The following is a 15603-nucleotide window of genomic DNA, read 5'->3' as shown; positions in this document are numbered from 1 at the left end:
AAAAAAAAAAAAAAGGGGGTAGTTGGAGCCCATTTACCATATCAAAAACAAAAAGGGTAATTTAAAAACTCAACAAGTAGTGTATTTGACTAGATATTTGACTAGATCACATAAACATAAACAAACATCTGACGTCAAAATAGATCTGTGCATTAGATCTTGTAGTTTAAACGACATATATTTATTGCTGTCAGCTAAGTAATACAATAATACTGTCAAGAAAATCTCAGCTTTAGGCTACATTACTTTTTACTGTAAGTATTAATATACTATATCTAATTCATACAGCAAAGCATATGCTTGCTGTTTATTTTAGATTGGATAACTCACACTTACAATATGACAGTACTGTTAAGACTTGTGTATAATATATATATATATATATAATATATATATATATATAAAAAAGCTCACTCCAATTGTCTTTACTTGTAATTTGTCTCTTCAGTTATATTTTATTACTGTTCACTTTATAGTTGCCTGAAGACAAGTGACAATGTTTACTTAAGAAATTAGTTTCTGCTATGCACTTCAAACCATGAAACTTCACTGGATTAAGTATTACCTATATTATATGGCATTAATATGTCTATACAGTTAAAATGCTGGACGGTAATGGCGCAATCTTACAACTTACGGTTAAACCTTGCTTACCTTAACTGCAATGACAACAGTCATATTTATATTTCGACACTCACCTATGGTACTATACTGGAGGAAGTGCAGAGATTACACCATTCAGAGCTCCCCTAAAAAATACAATAAATTGAAACCTTACTGCACTCAAATATAACCTAAATGTATATCAATAAACATGCAAACACACACACTGCTCTAATAAATAATACTGAAGGACTCTTACAAATAGACACACAAAAGATCAACATGCCTTTGATTGAGTTACTGCAAAGTTATCTTAAGATAAGTTATATGCATATTATAATAATGAGAAGAATCAATTAACTCCAAAAGATCTTTACTTGTTGGTGCACACACATACTGTTATCAAAGCCAAAGAAACAACAATGCATGCAGTCAGAATACATTAAAAACAATCAGTTACATCGGGATGCAGAACCTATATTCATTAACCAATTTACATCTTCAATCAATTTTACACTAGAGATGCTATAAACCAGCTAACGTTAAATGTTTCTTATCTTAATGTCATGAAGGATCTTGGCGAACAAGGCCAAACAATGTGCAAACACTGAATAGATCTGCACGACTCTCACGTTTTTTACTTCTACGTCGCATGCCATATGCTATTTAACTCATAATGCATTTATTCCTAAATACAAAACACAATTCACATCATAAAATGATTTAAATGCAGTGCTAGCTGTACTGCTAACATTTAGCTACAGTAGTCCCTTTGATTGCTACTGCTTGCCTCGCTATGAGTTCATTCTGAAATAAATAGCAACAGAACAAAAACAGTTAGAGAAAATACATTCACGTGTTTGCTGGTGTTGTGCTTACGTACAACTAGCCAATGCCTACAAAACAATAAACAAGGCTCAGTGATATCCAGACGCACGTGATAACAGACTAATTTTACTAAATTAGCATAAACGCGCTACATCTTTATTCGGCTCTCTGTGTGTGACCACTGCAGGCAAAGTATTCGTGCGCTTTTTCGCGTTTATTTGAATACTATCGTCGTGTGCGCTAACGCGGTCAGGCTTTGCTTAGCAACAGCGCGGGCCGAGCCGAACAGATTTCACCTGATCCTATCATGTTAAAGCGTAGCGCTGACGTATTAAATCATTCCAAGTGCAAGGGGAGTCTACAATAACATTCTGACATTAATGTGGATGCTTACTGTATACTTACTGAGATATTTTTCGATGATCTCTTATTCGTGTTGGATAAAGAGGCTGAGGCGGCGACGGCTTTTTCCCTGCACACAGGAGTTCGCTGCCTCTCGCGCACGCATCCGTCCAGTGGCGCGTCCAGCCAATCAGCGTGCGCCTGCGCGAGCCGCTCTCGCGCCAAAAACGGCCTCACGCGTCACACGGCCACCTAAAAACAGCAGATTTTGCAGGGTGTTTCAGATATTTTGAAAATATAAAAAAATGTTCACCCAATTTTAGAAAAATACATATTTTCGAAACGGCTTTTTATAGTTTTTATAAAAACAATGTTTTTATAAATGTATGAGGAAAAAAACATTTTCGAAAAAAGTACTAACCTCTGTTGCAGGGATTGACTTGAGTGTCAGCCAACCAGGTATCCTCAAAACGCACAACAAAAGCGTTAGCGGGAAGCGTAAACCAATCAGCGTCTGCAGTAGGCGGGGACTGTATTTACCCTAGCTATTTATATTATCTCTCCTCAGTCCTCACAGTCTCACCGACGAGTGTGTGTGGCGCAGCACGGTTAGAAATAGTCGGTAGGATGTCCAAAGAGGTAGGTTGGTTTTAAAAAAACGTATTTCGCTTTGTTTCATAAAAGCTATGTAACCATAATGTTCTGAACGTTTTCTGATTTAACTCGGATCTCCGTCGTGGTTCTTTGTTAATGCAAATAGCGTGTTCACCCGCCATTTTAACTCCCTGTGCACACACAAGACTGCGTGCTTGCATAGAAGGTCGTGTTCTTAAAAAAATGCAGTTTCTTTGTTTTAACTAGTCACTGGATATAACTCGAATAGTTTGCATTTAATTTACTATCTCGATTGTTTTACTGAAATAAAGCTGCTGTTAATAAGTGGGCCGCATTGTCAGGCACCAACATGGCGGAGGTGTTCACCTCCCCCCAAATAGAGTCTGTTTCCTCAGGGTTTCGCGATGCTTCTCGAATTAAGTTTAATATCCGCTGTAGAATAATACGCACGATGTACTTACTGTTTCAATAGTACAGAGTTATAAGGGTTGATATGTTTTCAGGGCCAGCCACGTGAGCCTGAGCAGTTGCGGAAGCTCTTCATTGGAGGGCTCAGCTTTGAAACCACAGACGATAGTTTGCGGGAATATTTTGAGCAATGGGGCACCTTAACGGATTGTGTGGTAAGTTCCTAATGTCTTATCTACAGTGGTGTACAATATGGATTGTCTACCCATAATCCAACACGAAGTATCAGGGCCATCGCTTTGAATTCTGGGCCCTGTGCACTGAATTTGCTTTGGGGTTGTGATCGGACCCCCCTTGCCATGAGTGCTTTTAACCCTTAATTTTGTTTGTGCAACTGTAGGTGATGAAAGATCCAAACACCAAACGCTCCAGAGGCTTTGGGTTTGTCACTTATTCCAACATGTGTGAGGTCGACGCTGCTATGGATGCACGACCCCACAAGGTCGATGGTAGGCTTGTGGAGCCCAAACGAGCCGTGTCTCGAGAGGTAAGCATGAACACCCCCAAGCCTTTGTAATGTAAAGACTTTTTCAAAAGCTTGCAAATGCCTAACTGCATGCATTGGTTTCAGGACTCCAACAAGCCATTTGCTCACACAACTGTGAAGAAGATCTTTGTGGGTGGCATTAAGGATGACACCGAGGAGCACCATCTTCGTGATTACTTCAAAGAGTTTGGCAAACTTGAGGCCATTGAGATTATGGTTGACCACAAGACCGGAAACAAAAGAGGCTTTGCCTTTGTTACGTTTGATGACCATGACTCCGTTGATCGTATCGTCAGTAAGTGCTATCAATCCAGTGTCACTTGTAAGGTTTTATGTTTTTTATATATATATATATATATATATCCACGTTATATCTTCCCTTAGTTCAAAAATACCACACTGTGAATGGGCACAACTGTGAAGTCAGAAAAGCTCTGTCTAAACAAGAGATGCAAAACACTGGCATGAACATGAGAGGCAAGTGGTTAAATGGTTTAAAAAAAAAAAAAAATCTATTTAACGTGCTCTGTATAAGACTAACATTTAATCTGTAGGCCGTGGTGGTGGTGGAGGAGGAGGTGGAAACTTCAACAGATATGGCAATAATGGCGGCTACAACAATGACTTTGGAGGCAATGGGGGTGGCAACCGTGATGGCTATTTTGGAAGGGGTATGTGCCTGAGTGGATGTTGAAGTGTTTAAATGATCAACTGAAGTTTTCGTTTTGACAAAGTTATTCTTCACAATCTTTCTCAGGAGGCAGAAGTGGTGGAGGAGGCGGTGGTTATGGAGGTGACTGCTACAACAATGGATTTGGCGGCGGAGATGGTATTCAGTGGCTTCTTTTTAGAAGTATAATTTAGTCAAATGTTCTGTTAATGCTACAGGGTGCCTGTTATGACTTTTGAATTGGTCTGTGTTAATGTCAAAAAGCGGCCCATTAGAATATAATTAAAAATAATTCCTGCCTATGGAAATTCAAGTGGGGGAGGGGTGAGGTCCTGGTTAGAACGCTTTGAGTGCATCAGGCAATGACTCAAATGCTGCTGTAGCTTCAAGTTATTACACCTGCACATTAATAATGTATGTTGAAGTCTTTATAAATTGCTGGACCACTATAAAATCTGCAGAATTTACACTTCCATTGAGACTATCATTTCCCATACATTGATTTATTTGTGGTGCTCGCCACGGGTTTTCTAAAAGGCATTGATTTTGTAGAATAAATATGAGCCCTGTATGTTTCAAAATTGAAACCCATATGGGTGTTTTATAACCATTTCTGAAGGAAACCAGAAGTTTAGAAAATTTGATGTCATCTTGCATGTAATGTTTGTTAGCTTTATGTACAGCTGTCACCAGGGAAACCTCAATCTCTACCACTACAACAGCAGAGAAAGAGTTTGCAAATATGCTGCCAACGGACTATGGTACCTTTTTGATAAATTTAATTTAAACCGTATAATTTTCACTACAATTAATGTTATTTAAGGAACAAACTACATATTAGTTACATCTGTATGTGGTAAGTGCAGTTATTTAAGAGGTTGTCGACGTCCAATATAAAATGTGATTTTAGCCAAAAATGTTGCCACTAATGTCTTTAAATATCGGTGCGTGCAAAGGTTCTGCGTGATCCTCTTGTTCAATATTAGCTGGGTCTGAATCTGGCTCAGATTGCTAGGAGAATATTGATGCCATCTTGAATTTGCTGCTTTGGCAAGAGGTGTGGTAGTACTGAAACAGTCTAAGCTGTTCACCAATTGCAATGCACAGGTTTAGCCAACCAATCACAACACTTCGTTTTTCGGAAGGTGGGCCTTCATCAAACCCAGAACTAATCGAGCTGTTTGTGCCAGACTGGGTAGAGAAATTGTAACTTAAAAAAAGAGCGCATGTTTTAGTTGCACCAAAACAAAATCAAGATTTTGTAAAAGAGCTTAATGGGACCCCTTTAACTTTTTATTCCTGTTGCTTTCTCCAGGTGGTTATGGTGGTGGTCCTGGTAACTACGGTGGAAACCGTGGATATGGAGGTGGTGGTGGTGGTGGTGGAGGAGGACATGGTTATGGCAACCAAGGCGGTGGTTATGGTGGCGGCGGCGGCAACAGTGGTGGTGGCTATAATGACAATTACAACAATGGCAATGGAAACTTTGGAGGTGGTGAGTAGATGTCAGGCTGAATACTTAGTCCATACAAATAACTTGAATTGTCAGCAGTAACCAGATGTTTTTTAAATATCAATAGGCAACTTTGGAGGTGGTGGCGGCGGTGGAGGTGGTAACTACAATGACTTTGGCAACTATAACAGCCAGCAGTCCAACTATGGACCCATGAAAGGGAACTTTGGAGGTGGCGGAGGAAGAAACAGTGGCCCCTATGGTGGTGAGTTCTTCATAATAGCCTTTTACATTTCCCTTTTGGTCCAAGTCTCCTTTTTAAAAACCACTATCAAATGACATGAGATCTCTTTTAGGTGGCTATGGTGGTGGTGGATCTGGTGGTGGATATGGAGGTGGCTCTGGTGGCAGACGGTTTTGAGCTCAGAAAGGTTTGTTTTAAGTTAATTTACAGATGGGTTGTTTGACAGATTAACAATCCCAATATATAGTTTTGGACTGAATGCTCATTGCTATACTATAACCTTGCTGTACATCTGGTGTAGAAACAAACCCCAGGTAGTGTGCAGCTTAACATTTGTTGTTCATATTGTTCAACAGGACTGAGTGCTTTAGGAGAGGAGAGCGAGAGAAGTGACAGGGCAGATGCAGGTTTACATCCCTAGATCTGCTCAGCCAAACAGGTTTGGCAGATTTACAGCTGCCACCAGAAGAAGTGTACAGTAGCGCTGTCATGTGTGGGACATCATGAATTTGTCATCATGCAGACTTATTTTATATTGTCTATGGAAAAAGCATTCCAGTGAGGTTTTATGTAGAGTTATTTTGAGTCTTTATGGAACTTTTTTTTTATGTAACTAATCAAGGTGAAATAAAACATCCTTTTTGTTTATTTTTTAAAAAAAAGCTGTGCGTTTTAGTCATGTTTTCTGGGGGTTTTAGTGTAGTACACTAACATTTATGGGAGCTCCTTAGAGCCTTTTTAGTAGAAAGTAAACTAAAGACTGTCTTCTGGCTCTTAAAAACTGTAAACTTGTTCTCTTAAAGGCACATAAGGTAAATGGTCAACTGGTTTAATAAAAAAAGCATAGGCTGTTTAAAGCAAATGCTTAGTGTAGTGTGGCTGCAAATCAGTCTAGCCATGGGAGCAAACTGAGAAAGGAGTAGCAAGATCATCGCCCTGTGAAGAAGCAGGGAGTACAGGGTGCCGCTCAAAGACTAGCAGGCAGCGCTTTTAGAACTCCTGTAGGTAAGAACAGACTTCTCAACTACCGCTGGTAACTGTAAAACAATTTTATTAGCAGAAGCTGTAGTTAATGTCAACTTCCCCTTCAGTGTTGTGTATGTTTCAAGGGAAGTAACTGCAGTCGGCATAGTTTGGTGCACAAGATTTTGTAGAACTTTTTAAACCCTTTTTAATGCATGCCCACTGGTTTTTCTGATTCTATATTTAACGTGCTGACCATGTTATGCTTTTTTTTTTTTTTTTTTTTTTTTTTTTTTTTTTAGGATCTGACGAGTGAAAATCATCTCTTGACATGAAAAGGCATTTGTCTTTCTAAACCTGGTGAAATGATAAAGGTACTTGCTATTGTAATGCAAGATCTTTGTTTACAATTCCAAATTTAAATGTTTACACTTTATTTTTTTCTTCTTTATAGGACCAAAATGGAGCTGAAGAGACTTATTTTATTACAAATTATTTTCTTACCTTTTTTACCAATAAAATTTTATGCAAGAAATTGTGATCCTGTCTTGTGTAGAACTCATTTACTAAAAACGTTTCTGTTGGACATAATACTGATTCTGTTTTAGACCAATGTTTTAATGTACAAAAGTGTTTAGCCAAAAAAAAGCTTTGCATAGCTTAACAAGTTTGGAAGTGTTTTCTTAAAGCTCTTTACAATTTCTGTAGTTATACAGTCCACACTACTTTGGCAAAAAAGAAATCCAGTTTGAGCGATATCTTAAGTGAATAAAGTTTTTATCCATTCATTACCATTTATTGGAAGTAAAACCAAATGAATTTAGTTGTCCATTTATGAGTCACTTAAAATCCGTTCATTCACCCTCCAGGGCTGTATTCCGTGGCACCAAGTAAATGTTGCCATCATTAGTTTGTTGTAGTGAATACTCATCAACTGAATAAGGCTGTCCTTCCTCATCACGGAGCTGTGAAAACACTTGGGTGTAAAGATCTGAGAGGCGACACTTGATAATGGCTAGGTTTTGCTGAAACTCCAGTCTCTCTCTGGTTAAGTGTTCTCTTTGGGCTCGAAGCTGTCCCAACTCGTTTTCTAAATGCACTATGTTCTCCATCTTCCGTTTGCGGCAGTTCTGAGCAGCCACTTTGTTCTTCCCACGTCTGCGAATGTCCCTCACAAGTGCCAGCTGAGCGTCGTTCAGTGTGAATTGGGTCAAGAGCTCATTGAAGTCATCCACTGGTAGGTTCACTATCTTTTCCAGTGAGAATGGGATTTTGAGAGCGAGGGCTCGCCGCTCATCTCTGCTCAGGGGTACAGGAACACTGCTGGACTTTTGCTTTGGGTACATGGATTGATATGAACCCAGTCTTGTTAAACCTGAGCTGTTCAGTTGTAGATCATGCAGAGCTGTGGGTAAAACTGGTTGTTTCATTGATGCAATTGGCTGGTAAGTCTGCTGGTTGATGGGTTGCATGTTTGCAGCTGTGGTATAAGAAGTTCCAGGGTATGAACTGTAGGACTGCTGGTAGTCCACAGACCCAAGCAAACTTGGCCGCATGTGATATTGCTCCCCAATACTTTCACTTTCGATGTAGCCCATTGTACCATCTGCAGGTAAGTACGAAGGTACTCCGTGCACTGCATTCTCAGGAGAGGCAAGCGGTGGGCTTGAACCAAGGGACAAACCGGAATCTGACTCGAGATCATCTCCACAGGCCTGTTTGATTTGTCCTGTGCAGTGAAGGTTGATAACACTGTCTTTCACAATTCCATGACCGCGTGTCATGTTCATGTGCTCCAAAAGACTCATGAGAGGTGGATGAAGAGCCTGCGTGTTCGAAAGCATTCTTGAGGAACCGTGACCGCCAGGGACAGGGAGGCTGTAGTGCATGTCCATGTGTGGGTTCAAACGCTGATAGGGTGGCATCATTTCAGGGTATGCGTTTTCATAAACACCAGCAGAATGGGCACCACTAGTGGCTGGAATGGAGTCTGGCTGTGGCTGATTCATCCCGATCCCCCCTTGAGAAACCATGGGCTCCATGGACAGGTATGGAATAGCTTCGAAGGGATTCTCATTGGGTACCTCAAACTCCTGTGACAAAAATAATGCTTTAATAACAAGAACTTCCAGTTTCACTCAAACTTGACCTTGGAGGTGATTCAGATTCAATTATTTTACAATAAAACACTAGTAAAGTGAAGGTTTTCAGATGATTTGTGGTGCAGAGGAGGGTTTTATTCAGTTATCTGCTCACCACAGGACCAGCCCACCTGGGTGAAAGTGCCACCCGTAGCTTATGCAGGTCTTATTTAGGAGCGCTCGGGTTTCATGTTCGAAACAGATGGTCATTGTGCTATGCAGGGGGCTGTCGGCAATATACAGCACTCACCCTCTTTCTCTGTCTGTCTTTATCCTCGCATCACTCAATTGGCCCATTGTTGCAGATCATAGCTCAATGTGTGTGTTTACAAAGAATTCAGCATTAGAAAAATGTTATAAGGCCACCATTTTATTAAGACTCTAAAACGACTGGCTGTTTCCGACCACAAAATAATCAGACATTTTCTTGACTTTTGACATTTGTGCATGTAAAAGAGGAAACTTGTTGGGTTGTTCCAGTGTACCCACCTGAAGTTCTGTGATGGCCATCAGTTCCTGCCAGGCCACATCCATCTCCAAATGCTGGGGGGAACGATGTGCCCGGAATCCAGTGACATTGGTGGACACCTCCCCATGCAGTCTTCCAGGGTTTGCCAGTCCCTTTAAATTAATAGTGTATGCAATACAGTTTTAGTATTTTTGTCATTTAAATGTCTTGAAATGTTTATTAAAATATATAATTATTTAAAATCCTTGAAACAAGATAGATTTACTGCATAAGACTTGTTTTCAACCACACACACACACACAAATATATGTATGTATTTATATATATTTATTCTTTTTTCAAGTGTTTAAAGTATCCAGTAAAAAATCTCCTAGTGCAGTAAGACATTACATATCTGTTAAAAAAGTTTTGTTTTTAAATATTTTTCTTTGCTGAAAAGGTCAAGAAAGTACTAATTCAGCTTTTTAAGAACTATATTTTGCAGGGTACAAATAGATTTTACAGCATTAATTTATTCATTTAAAAATATATATTTTCTTACTGGGAAAACTGAGCTAAATTATATATATATATATATATATATATATATATATATATATATATATATATATATATATATATATATATATAAATTTCTCTCTCTCGTGAAGATACTGACCTCACAGCTGATCCTCAGGGGAAGTACACTGTTGATTGCTGAACACATTCAGGACAGACCCCAGATGCAGTGAATCAGTCTAAAACATGAAAAGAAATCAGAAACTTGATTTGTCAAGCCAAATGCATTTGTAGAGTTAAAAATAAAGAGGAAAAGACACAAACAATGCAAGCGTTCACATAACAGGTAATATTTATTTATTTTTATTTAACCTTTAAACATAAGTCAGTTGAGAACCAGTTCTCATAATAATGATATATATATATATATATAGGTCAGTTGTGACGGCAAGCCAACAATTTTAAAAACAAATTTAGTCCGACTTGACTTTCTACGCACCCGTAAACGGACAATGATGTCACTCTGAAATGGCCAAAAATTTACATTAACCATTAGAATATATCTTGTTTGAAAATGTTTCACGTTTCCCTTCCTATGTGCTCCAATTGTCATATTGTGTGACTGGACATGAAGTTTCGTTGGGCTGGATTTGTCCTATCTGCTGGCTTTGTGAACAGTAATGTCAACCCTTGATAAGACAATCTTTTGGGAGCCAGCCTGCTCTCCAGTAAACGAAGGCAGGGGCCTAACCACAGACAGAATGTCAGGAAGACTTTCTCAGCATACTCCCTCACATCGAAAATAACTGAATTAGTTTACATTTATGCTTAATATGCATTAGTAATCATTCTCATTACCACTGAGTTTATTTTATCTATATCATTGTGTAACACAAATTAAACTTGTTCCTCATCTGATTGTTTGCTTTTTTTGTGGTGCTATATTAAAGCCTTTTATACACGACATCGGTTTTAAACTTTAATGTTGGTTTCCTGTTAAATTGGACATGTTTTTTACAGTAAAAACTATGCAGCTACAATAATAATTTTACATTTGAAATGTCATTGTTGCTATTTGCAAGTTTAAGAATGAGAAAAACTTATCTTTTTAATTCAAACGAACAATTTTACAAAAGAATGAAAATGTAATATAATTTAGAAAATGTTATATAATTCAAGAGCAGTTTTTAGCTAATTGTAAGTAAATATGCACCGCCTGATTGAACTGTCAGGTAAACTTTTGACAGGACGTAGCACCAATGTTGTAAAACATCCAATGGTTTGGCAGTATTTAACAAAAAACGTCTTTCCTTTTGTCATATTGAGGGTAAAGAACATATATCCTGCCTTTACCGCGATGTCTAGCTTATTTCCTTTGACTAGTTTCTGAAATTATGAGGGGACAGGGCTGTGGGACCGGCCTCCCGTTTCAACATCAGCTGTGGTACTAACCACTGTACCAGTGCGCACGAGCAAACAGTAAGCAAGAAAACTATTTTTATTTTTTTTTACCTTTATTTAATACATTTGTCTCTCTCTTTTTAAACATTACTCTAAACCATGTTTGCAATATTTGTGATAATCAAAACATTACAGCATTGTGTAGCATCTAATGAAAAATAAAGAAAGATTTAAACCAAACAAAAGTTATGAAATATATTTTTTTTAAACATTTTTGTCACATCTTGTAACAATGATCTCATTATAAACCCGCAATAATTTAGGGGTGGGGGAGTAACACTTTTTTAATAATTGACAACTTCTGTATTGAGCTTCTAAAGCAAAAAAAAATATTATAATAGGAATTTACACACCCTTCACATTTTATGTGTCCTTAGTTCATAAAGACACTTAAAAACTAGAATTATGACTCAAAAACTTTCAGATTCGATAGAGAACCAGAATTGTACAATATCTGTCAACAACTGCCATATTACTGAAGAAACAACAAACACTCAAAGAAGATGAAAAAAACTGTACCTTATTAGCATGTCCTTAAGCCCCAAGCTCAGATGAAAAAGTCTTCACAATATCATATTCACAAAATCCTGAGAGCAGTAACCACTGACCCCTGTGTTGAACTGAAGAGTGAAAGAGTTTGCTGCATGCTCTTAGTTTTGAACTACAAGTGTGCGTGCGCTCAACCTGTCTTTCTCTCTCATTCACCCGTTCTCCCACTCACCCTGTCTGCTTTTGGCTGTCACTCACAGAGATGGGATGGGTCTAAGGGCGATGCAAGCAGGTTTCCTGTAAAGCACCCACACTTTTTACCCTCCTAAAGCAACACTTGCACTTTAATATGTTTAAACGCCCTGATGGCTTCCCAAACCAAACACAGACTCGGACCCTTCAGCTTGTGGTTTATGAAAAAGTGATTCACATCCACATTCAAATGTGTACGTATCCTAAAATCTATCAAAAAATATATATATATTTTCACACTTCCTTGATAAGAACTTTGTTTCATGGCATGCAAAAAAGAACCAAGGTGTTCATGTAAAGGAAAGCCACTGTGAGGCATGTGGTTTGAACACAGACACTACAAGCAGGAGCACCTGGAGTTAAATCTAGGATTGCTTTGCGGAGGAGGGGCTGTTTTCTGACTTGCTTTAGTAGGGATGGAATGTACACCTTCAACAGGTAAGAAAGGCCACATTGTTCCTGTATCTGCCGCTCAACCACAGACAGTGAGCAAAAGTGGATGCAGCGGGGGGCGGGAGGGTGGAAGAGCGTGTCTTACATTGCAAGTGACCATTCGAGTCTTTGCTGAAGTCCTCTGTAGGCAAACACACCCGGGACAATCAGTACGATTGTCAGGTGAGGTGAAAGGATGTTTTCTCCTTGTTCATTTGAAGTGCTTAATTTTATTTGACCGATGCCTTATCGCGTTACACCCAACCTCAGGTGCATGACGGTCCACAATCATTCGAAACAAATGATTGTCTAGGTGTGCAATCGCCCTTCTGGGCAAGAAATCTTAATTTCCCATCAATAATACACTCTTAAAAAGCTTCCAAAAGAAAGTTTTCACAGTGATACCACCATTTTTGTTTCCCCAAAGAACCCTATAACAGTTCTTAAAATATACATATATTTTTTTTTAGTGTGAAGAACATTTTAATAATCCAAAGAACCACTACAACGAACCTTACACTATTAAAAATAACGGTATCCATAGTTCCATGAAGAACCTTTAACATCCACGGAGCCTTAAAAGGTTCTTTATAGTTAAAAATGGTTCTTTGGATTATTGAAATGTAATTCACACTAAAGAAATGTGTTCTTTTAAGAACTGTTGACTAAAAGTTTCTATATCATTCCTGTGAAAACCTCCTTTTGGAACTCTTTATTTTTAGAGTGTATGGACAATGGTTCCATGGATGTACAAAGAAACTTTGTATCTAAGAGAGTGGAAGAATTATTTTTTGTTCCCCAAAGAACTGTAATCAGCTCCTAAAAGAACCTTTTATTTATTATTTTGAAGAGCATAATAAACAATCTAAAGAACCTTTTGTACAATGGAAAGGTTCCATTGGTGGTAAAGGTTCTTCATGGAACCGTCAAGGCCAATAAGTGAATCAACATTGACAAAGTACTAAGAAATAGTAAGTTGTGAATAGAAACTGTTTATAGCGGTGTGCCCGTGGTTTTCTAGATACTTGTTCATGCTCGTCTTTTTACGATGCGGTGTTTTCATTCCCACACATTAATATGTTTGTATGTAAATGCACCATTATGATGGACGTAGGTGGCTGACAGCGTCCAAAGAGGTGGGTGCCTGCCAGGAACCAGAGAGACGGGACTTCCCAAGCCTTGATTCCTAGCACCCACCCACCCGCCCGATTCAACCACCTACAAACACACACATGAAAACAGCCTGCTATTACATACACCACAATGGTTTGGGATTTGGTGTGTTCCAACCTAAACAGCAGTTCTGACTCTCTCTGCATATAGTTCAGGTCACCGAGTCGCTCGAACAGTTCTATATCTCACTGGTGTGTAACCTTTCTGTCATTTTCATCTATTTATTCTTGTCATTCATTGTTTAGTTTAACATGTTAGCTTGTATTTTTGTATTCATTACACCCGCTGCCACGTTGTGGGATCGTGATGCTCTTAACCCTTTTTGGTTTGACCAAAGGAAGTGAAACAGCTCCTTGACAACATCTTGACCCATCCAACTATTCCTATTCTTCCTGCTTCTGATAGGTAGGAGGAAACTCACAGGATTTGTTTTAGAAGGAACACAGAAACTCATTGGTTTCTAAAGGTAGTAATGTTTTCTATAACCCATGTCAATAACTTAATAGGTAAAAATAAATAATATATATATATATATATATATATATATATATATATATATAGACACACATAGTTTTTTTATTATTACACACAGAATAGCATATAATATATTCATATATATATTTATTTTGCATAAATATACACCCACACAAAATTCAGCTTTGCATCACAGGAATTATATACATACATACCTATACCTATATCTATCTATCTTTCTATATATATATATATATATATATATACATACATACATACACACACACACACACACACACACACACACACACACACATATATATATATAAATAACATCACTATCAAAGTGTCATTAGCCACAAGCAAACATGAGAACATGTTTTGAGTTACACTGAAAAACCTCAGAAGCAACTTATGATGGGAGCATTTGTGTGTTTGGTTTGTGGTCCATTGGGAAAATTCATCCAAGCCTACTGCTGGGAAAAGTGGAAAATTTGTGTATGAGTAATCAAGAGTAAGGTAATTTCATCCAAATGCAAAACATATATACTCTAGCAGCACTCAATTAAATAAATGACATTCTCTTGAACCTCAAATAGTGTATATTTTATAATATACAAGTTTAATTCAACTACAGCCCAACCACAACTACAGGATTTTAAAATATTTAAGACAAATAGAAGTTATGATGTAAAATGCAGAAGAATCCACACAATTTCAAGCCCACTTCTGCAGGCCAAATAAGCAAATTGTCAGATTGTCAGATTTCCCCGCTTGCATGCCCTCGCTGGCCCCACTGTATGGTATATGCTTTATTGTGCAATAGAGGAGACCGGGTGACTTCAAGTAAGCAGCAATACTGTACACAGCTCCCCTCAACCACCGTCTCATGCCAGAAACCACAACAGTTAGCATGAGCACCTAGACAAGCTTTTATCAGCGCTCAGCAGAGCTTCCGCCACCCAACATCCCCTTTCCTCCACTCTCCTCTCCATCTGCAGCCTTAGGCACCAACCACAAGGGCAGCACCTCACTCACACACCCATCCCAACACTGGGAAACCTACGGGATACACACCGACACTTCCATGTCCAACACTCATCACTCATTATGACCATCACTGCCCTTCTGATATGGTGTGAAAAAGATAAGTGGACACATGCTCTGCCGTGACCAAACAGATAAAGATGTTATTGTGAAAGACATCCGATTATCTTTTTATCTGAAGCACTATTGAGACACAGTTGCTGTGCGCAATGATACTGTGGGTGCTGGTTCCTCATTTGGAGAACTTCAGGTATAACGATTGTTTGGTGACAAATATTCTCCTAAACTGAGTTCTGAGAAGATCGGCTCTGTTGAAAATATTTCCACTGTACATTTGACTAGATGAACCATAAACGCAGTGCTATTTGAGGAGTACTTATCATTTATTATATTATTAGTTAATACAGAACTAATAATCATTTAGTAATGAATTCATAATAAATCAACTGCTGAGCACTGTAGGCCATATGAATGTAATAAAGAAAAAATGACAT

At 38.4% G+C, this 15603-nt stretch overlaps 2 protein-coding genes and 1 long non-coding RNA gene across 6 annotated transcripts; 1 reads left to right on the top strand and 2 right to left on the bottom strand.

Annotated features, from left to right (window-relative positions):
- Nucleotides 1–686: 686 nt before the first annotated feature.
- Nucleotides 687–2300, bottom strand: LOC113065746 (uncharacterized). Its single transcript, XR_003279075.1, has 3 exons — nucleotides 2195–2300; nucleotides 1837–2025; nucleotides 687–749 (listed from the first exon to the last, which is right to left on the bottom strand). It is a non-coding gene; the product is annotated as an uncharacterized LOC113065746 (long non-coding RNA).
- Nucleotides 2289–7214, top strand: LOC113065743 (heterogeneous nuclear ribonucleoprotein A1-like). Of its 4 annotated transcripts, XR_003279073.1 has the most exons (13): nucleotides 2289–2412; nucleotides 2892–3011; nucleotides 3197–3343; nucleotides 3428–3638; nucleotides 3728–3820; nucleotides 3898–4014; nucleotides 4101–4172; nucleotides 4685–4774; nucleotides 5329–5508; nucleotides 5594–5731; nucleotides 5823–5897; nucleotides 6976–7047; nucleotides 7128–7214. XR_003279073.1 is itself a non-coding variant. In XM_026237238.1 (12 exons), exons 1-11 carry the CDS (start codon nucleotides 2401–2403, stop codon nucleotides 5885–5887), a joined length of 1233 nt encoding a protein of 410 aa, XP_026093023.1. In that variant the 5' UTR covers nucleotides 2289–2400; the 3' UTR covers nucleotides 5888–5897; nucleotides 6067–6363. The 4 variants fall into 4 exon arrangements, 3 of the variants coding, with proteins under 3 accessions (XP_026093023.1, XP_026093022.1, XP_026093024.1); XM_026237238.1 differs by lacking the exons at nucleotides 6976–7047; nucleotides 7128–7214 and adding an exon at nucleotides 6067–6363 and having other exon boundaries at nucleotides 4697–4774; XM_026237237.1 differs by lacking the exons at nucleotides 6976–7047; nucleotides 7128–7214 and adding an exon at nucleotides 6067–6363.
- Nucleotides 6940–11965, bottom strand: LOC113065741 (transcription factor NF-E2 45 kDa subunit). The gene is made up of 4 exons (XM_026237235.1): nucleotides 11762–11965; nucleotides 9942–10020; nucleotides 9304–9435; nucleotides 6940–8766 (listed from the first exon to the last, which is right to left on the bottom strand). The coding sequence occupies exons 2-4, from the start codon at nucleotides 9987–9989 to the stop codon at nucleotides 7528–7530; spliced, it is 1419 nt and encodes a 472-aa protein (XP_026093020.1). The 5' UTR covers nucleotides 9990–10020; nucleotides 11762–11965; the 3' UTR covers nucleotides 6940–7527.
- Nucleotides 11966–15603: the final 3638 nt, after the last annotated feature.

The sequence above is a fragment of the Carassius auratus genome, chromosome 48 (assembly GCF_003368295.1).
Source record: "Carassius auratus strain Wakin chromosome 48, ASM336829v1, whole genome shotgun sequence".
Lineage (NCBI taxonomy): Eukaryota > Metazoa > Chordata > Actinopteri > Cypriniformes > Cyprinidae > Carassius > Carassius auratus.
Note: the sequence above shows the minus strand (reverse complement) of the source record. Positions and strands in the feature narration are given on the sequence as shown.

Coding starts and splice junctions, on each gene's coding strand:
- LOC113065743 (XM_026237237.1), top strand. Junction 3,344..3,427: donor AACGAGCCGTGTCTCGAGAG/GTAAGCATGAAC, acceptor CATTGGTTTCAG/GACTCCAACAAGCCATTTGC. Junction 4,775..5,328: donor TATGCTGCCAACGGACTATG/GTACCTTTTTGA, acceptor TGCTTTCTCCAG/GTGGTTATGGTGGTGGTCCT.
- LOC113065741 (XM_026237235.1), bottom strand. CDS start 9,989: ATGTGTTCAGCAATCAACAGTGTACTTCCCCTGAGGATCAGCTGTGAG. Junction 9,436..9,941: donor CCCTGAGGATCAGCTGTGAG/GTCAGTATCTTC, acceptor ATTAATTTAAAG/GGACTGGCAAACCCTGGAAG. Junction 8,767..9,303: donor TGGCCATCACAGAACTTCAG/GTGGGTACACTG, acceptor TTTTTGTCACAG/GAGTTTGAGGTACCCAATGA.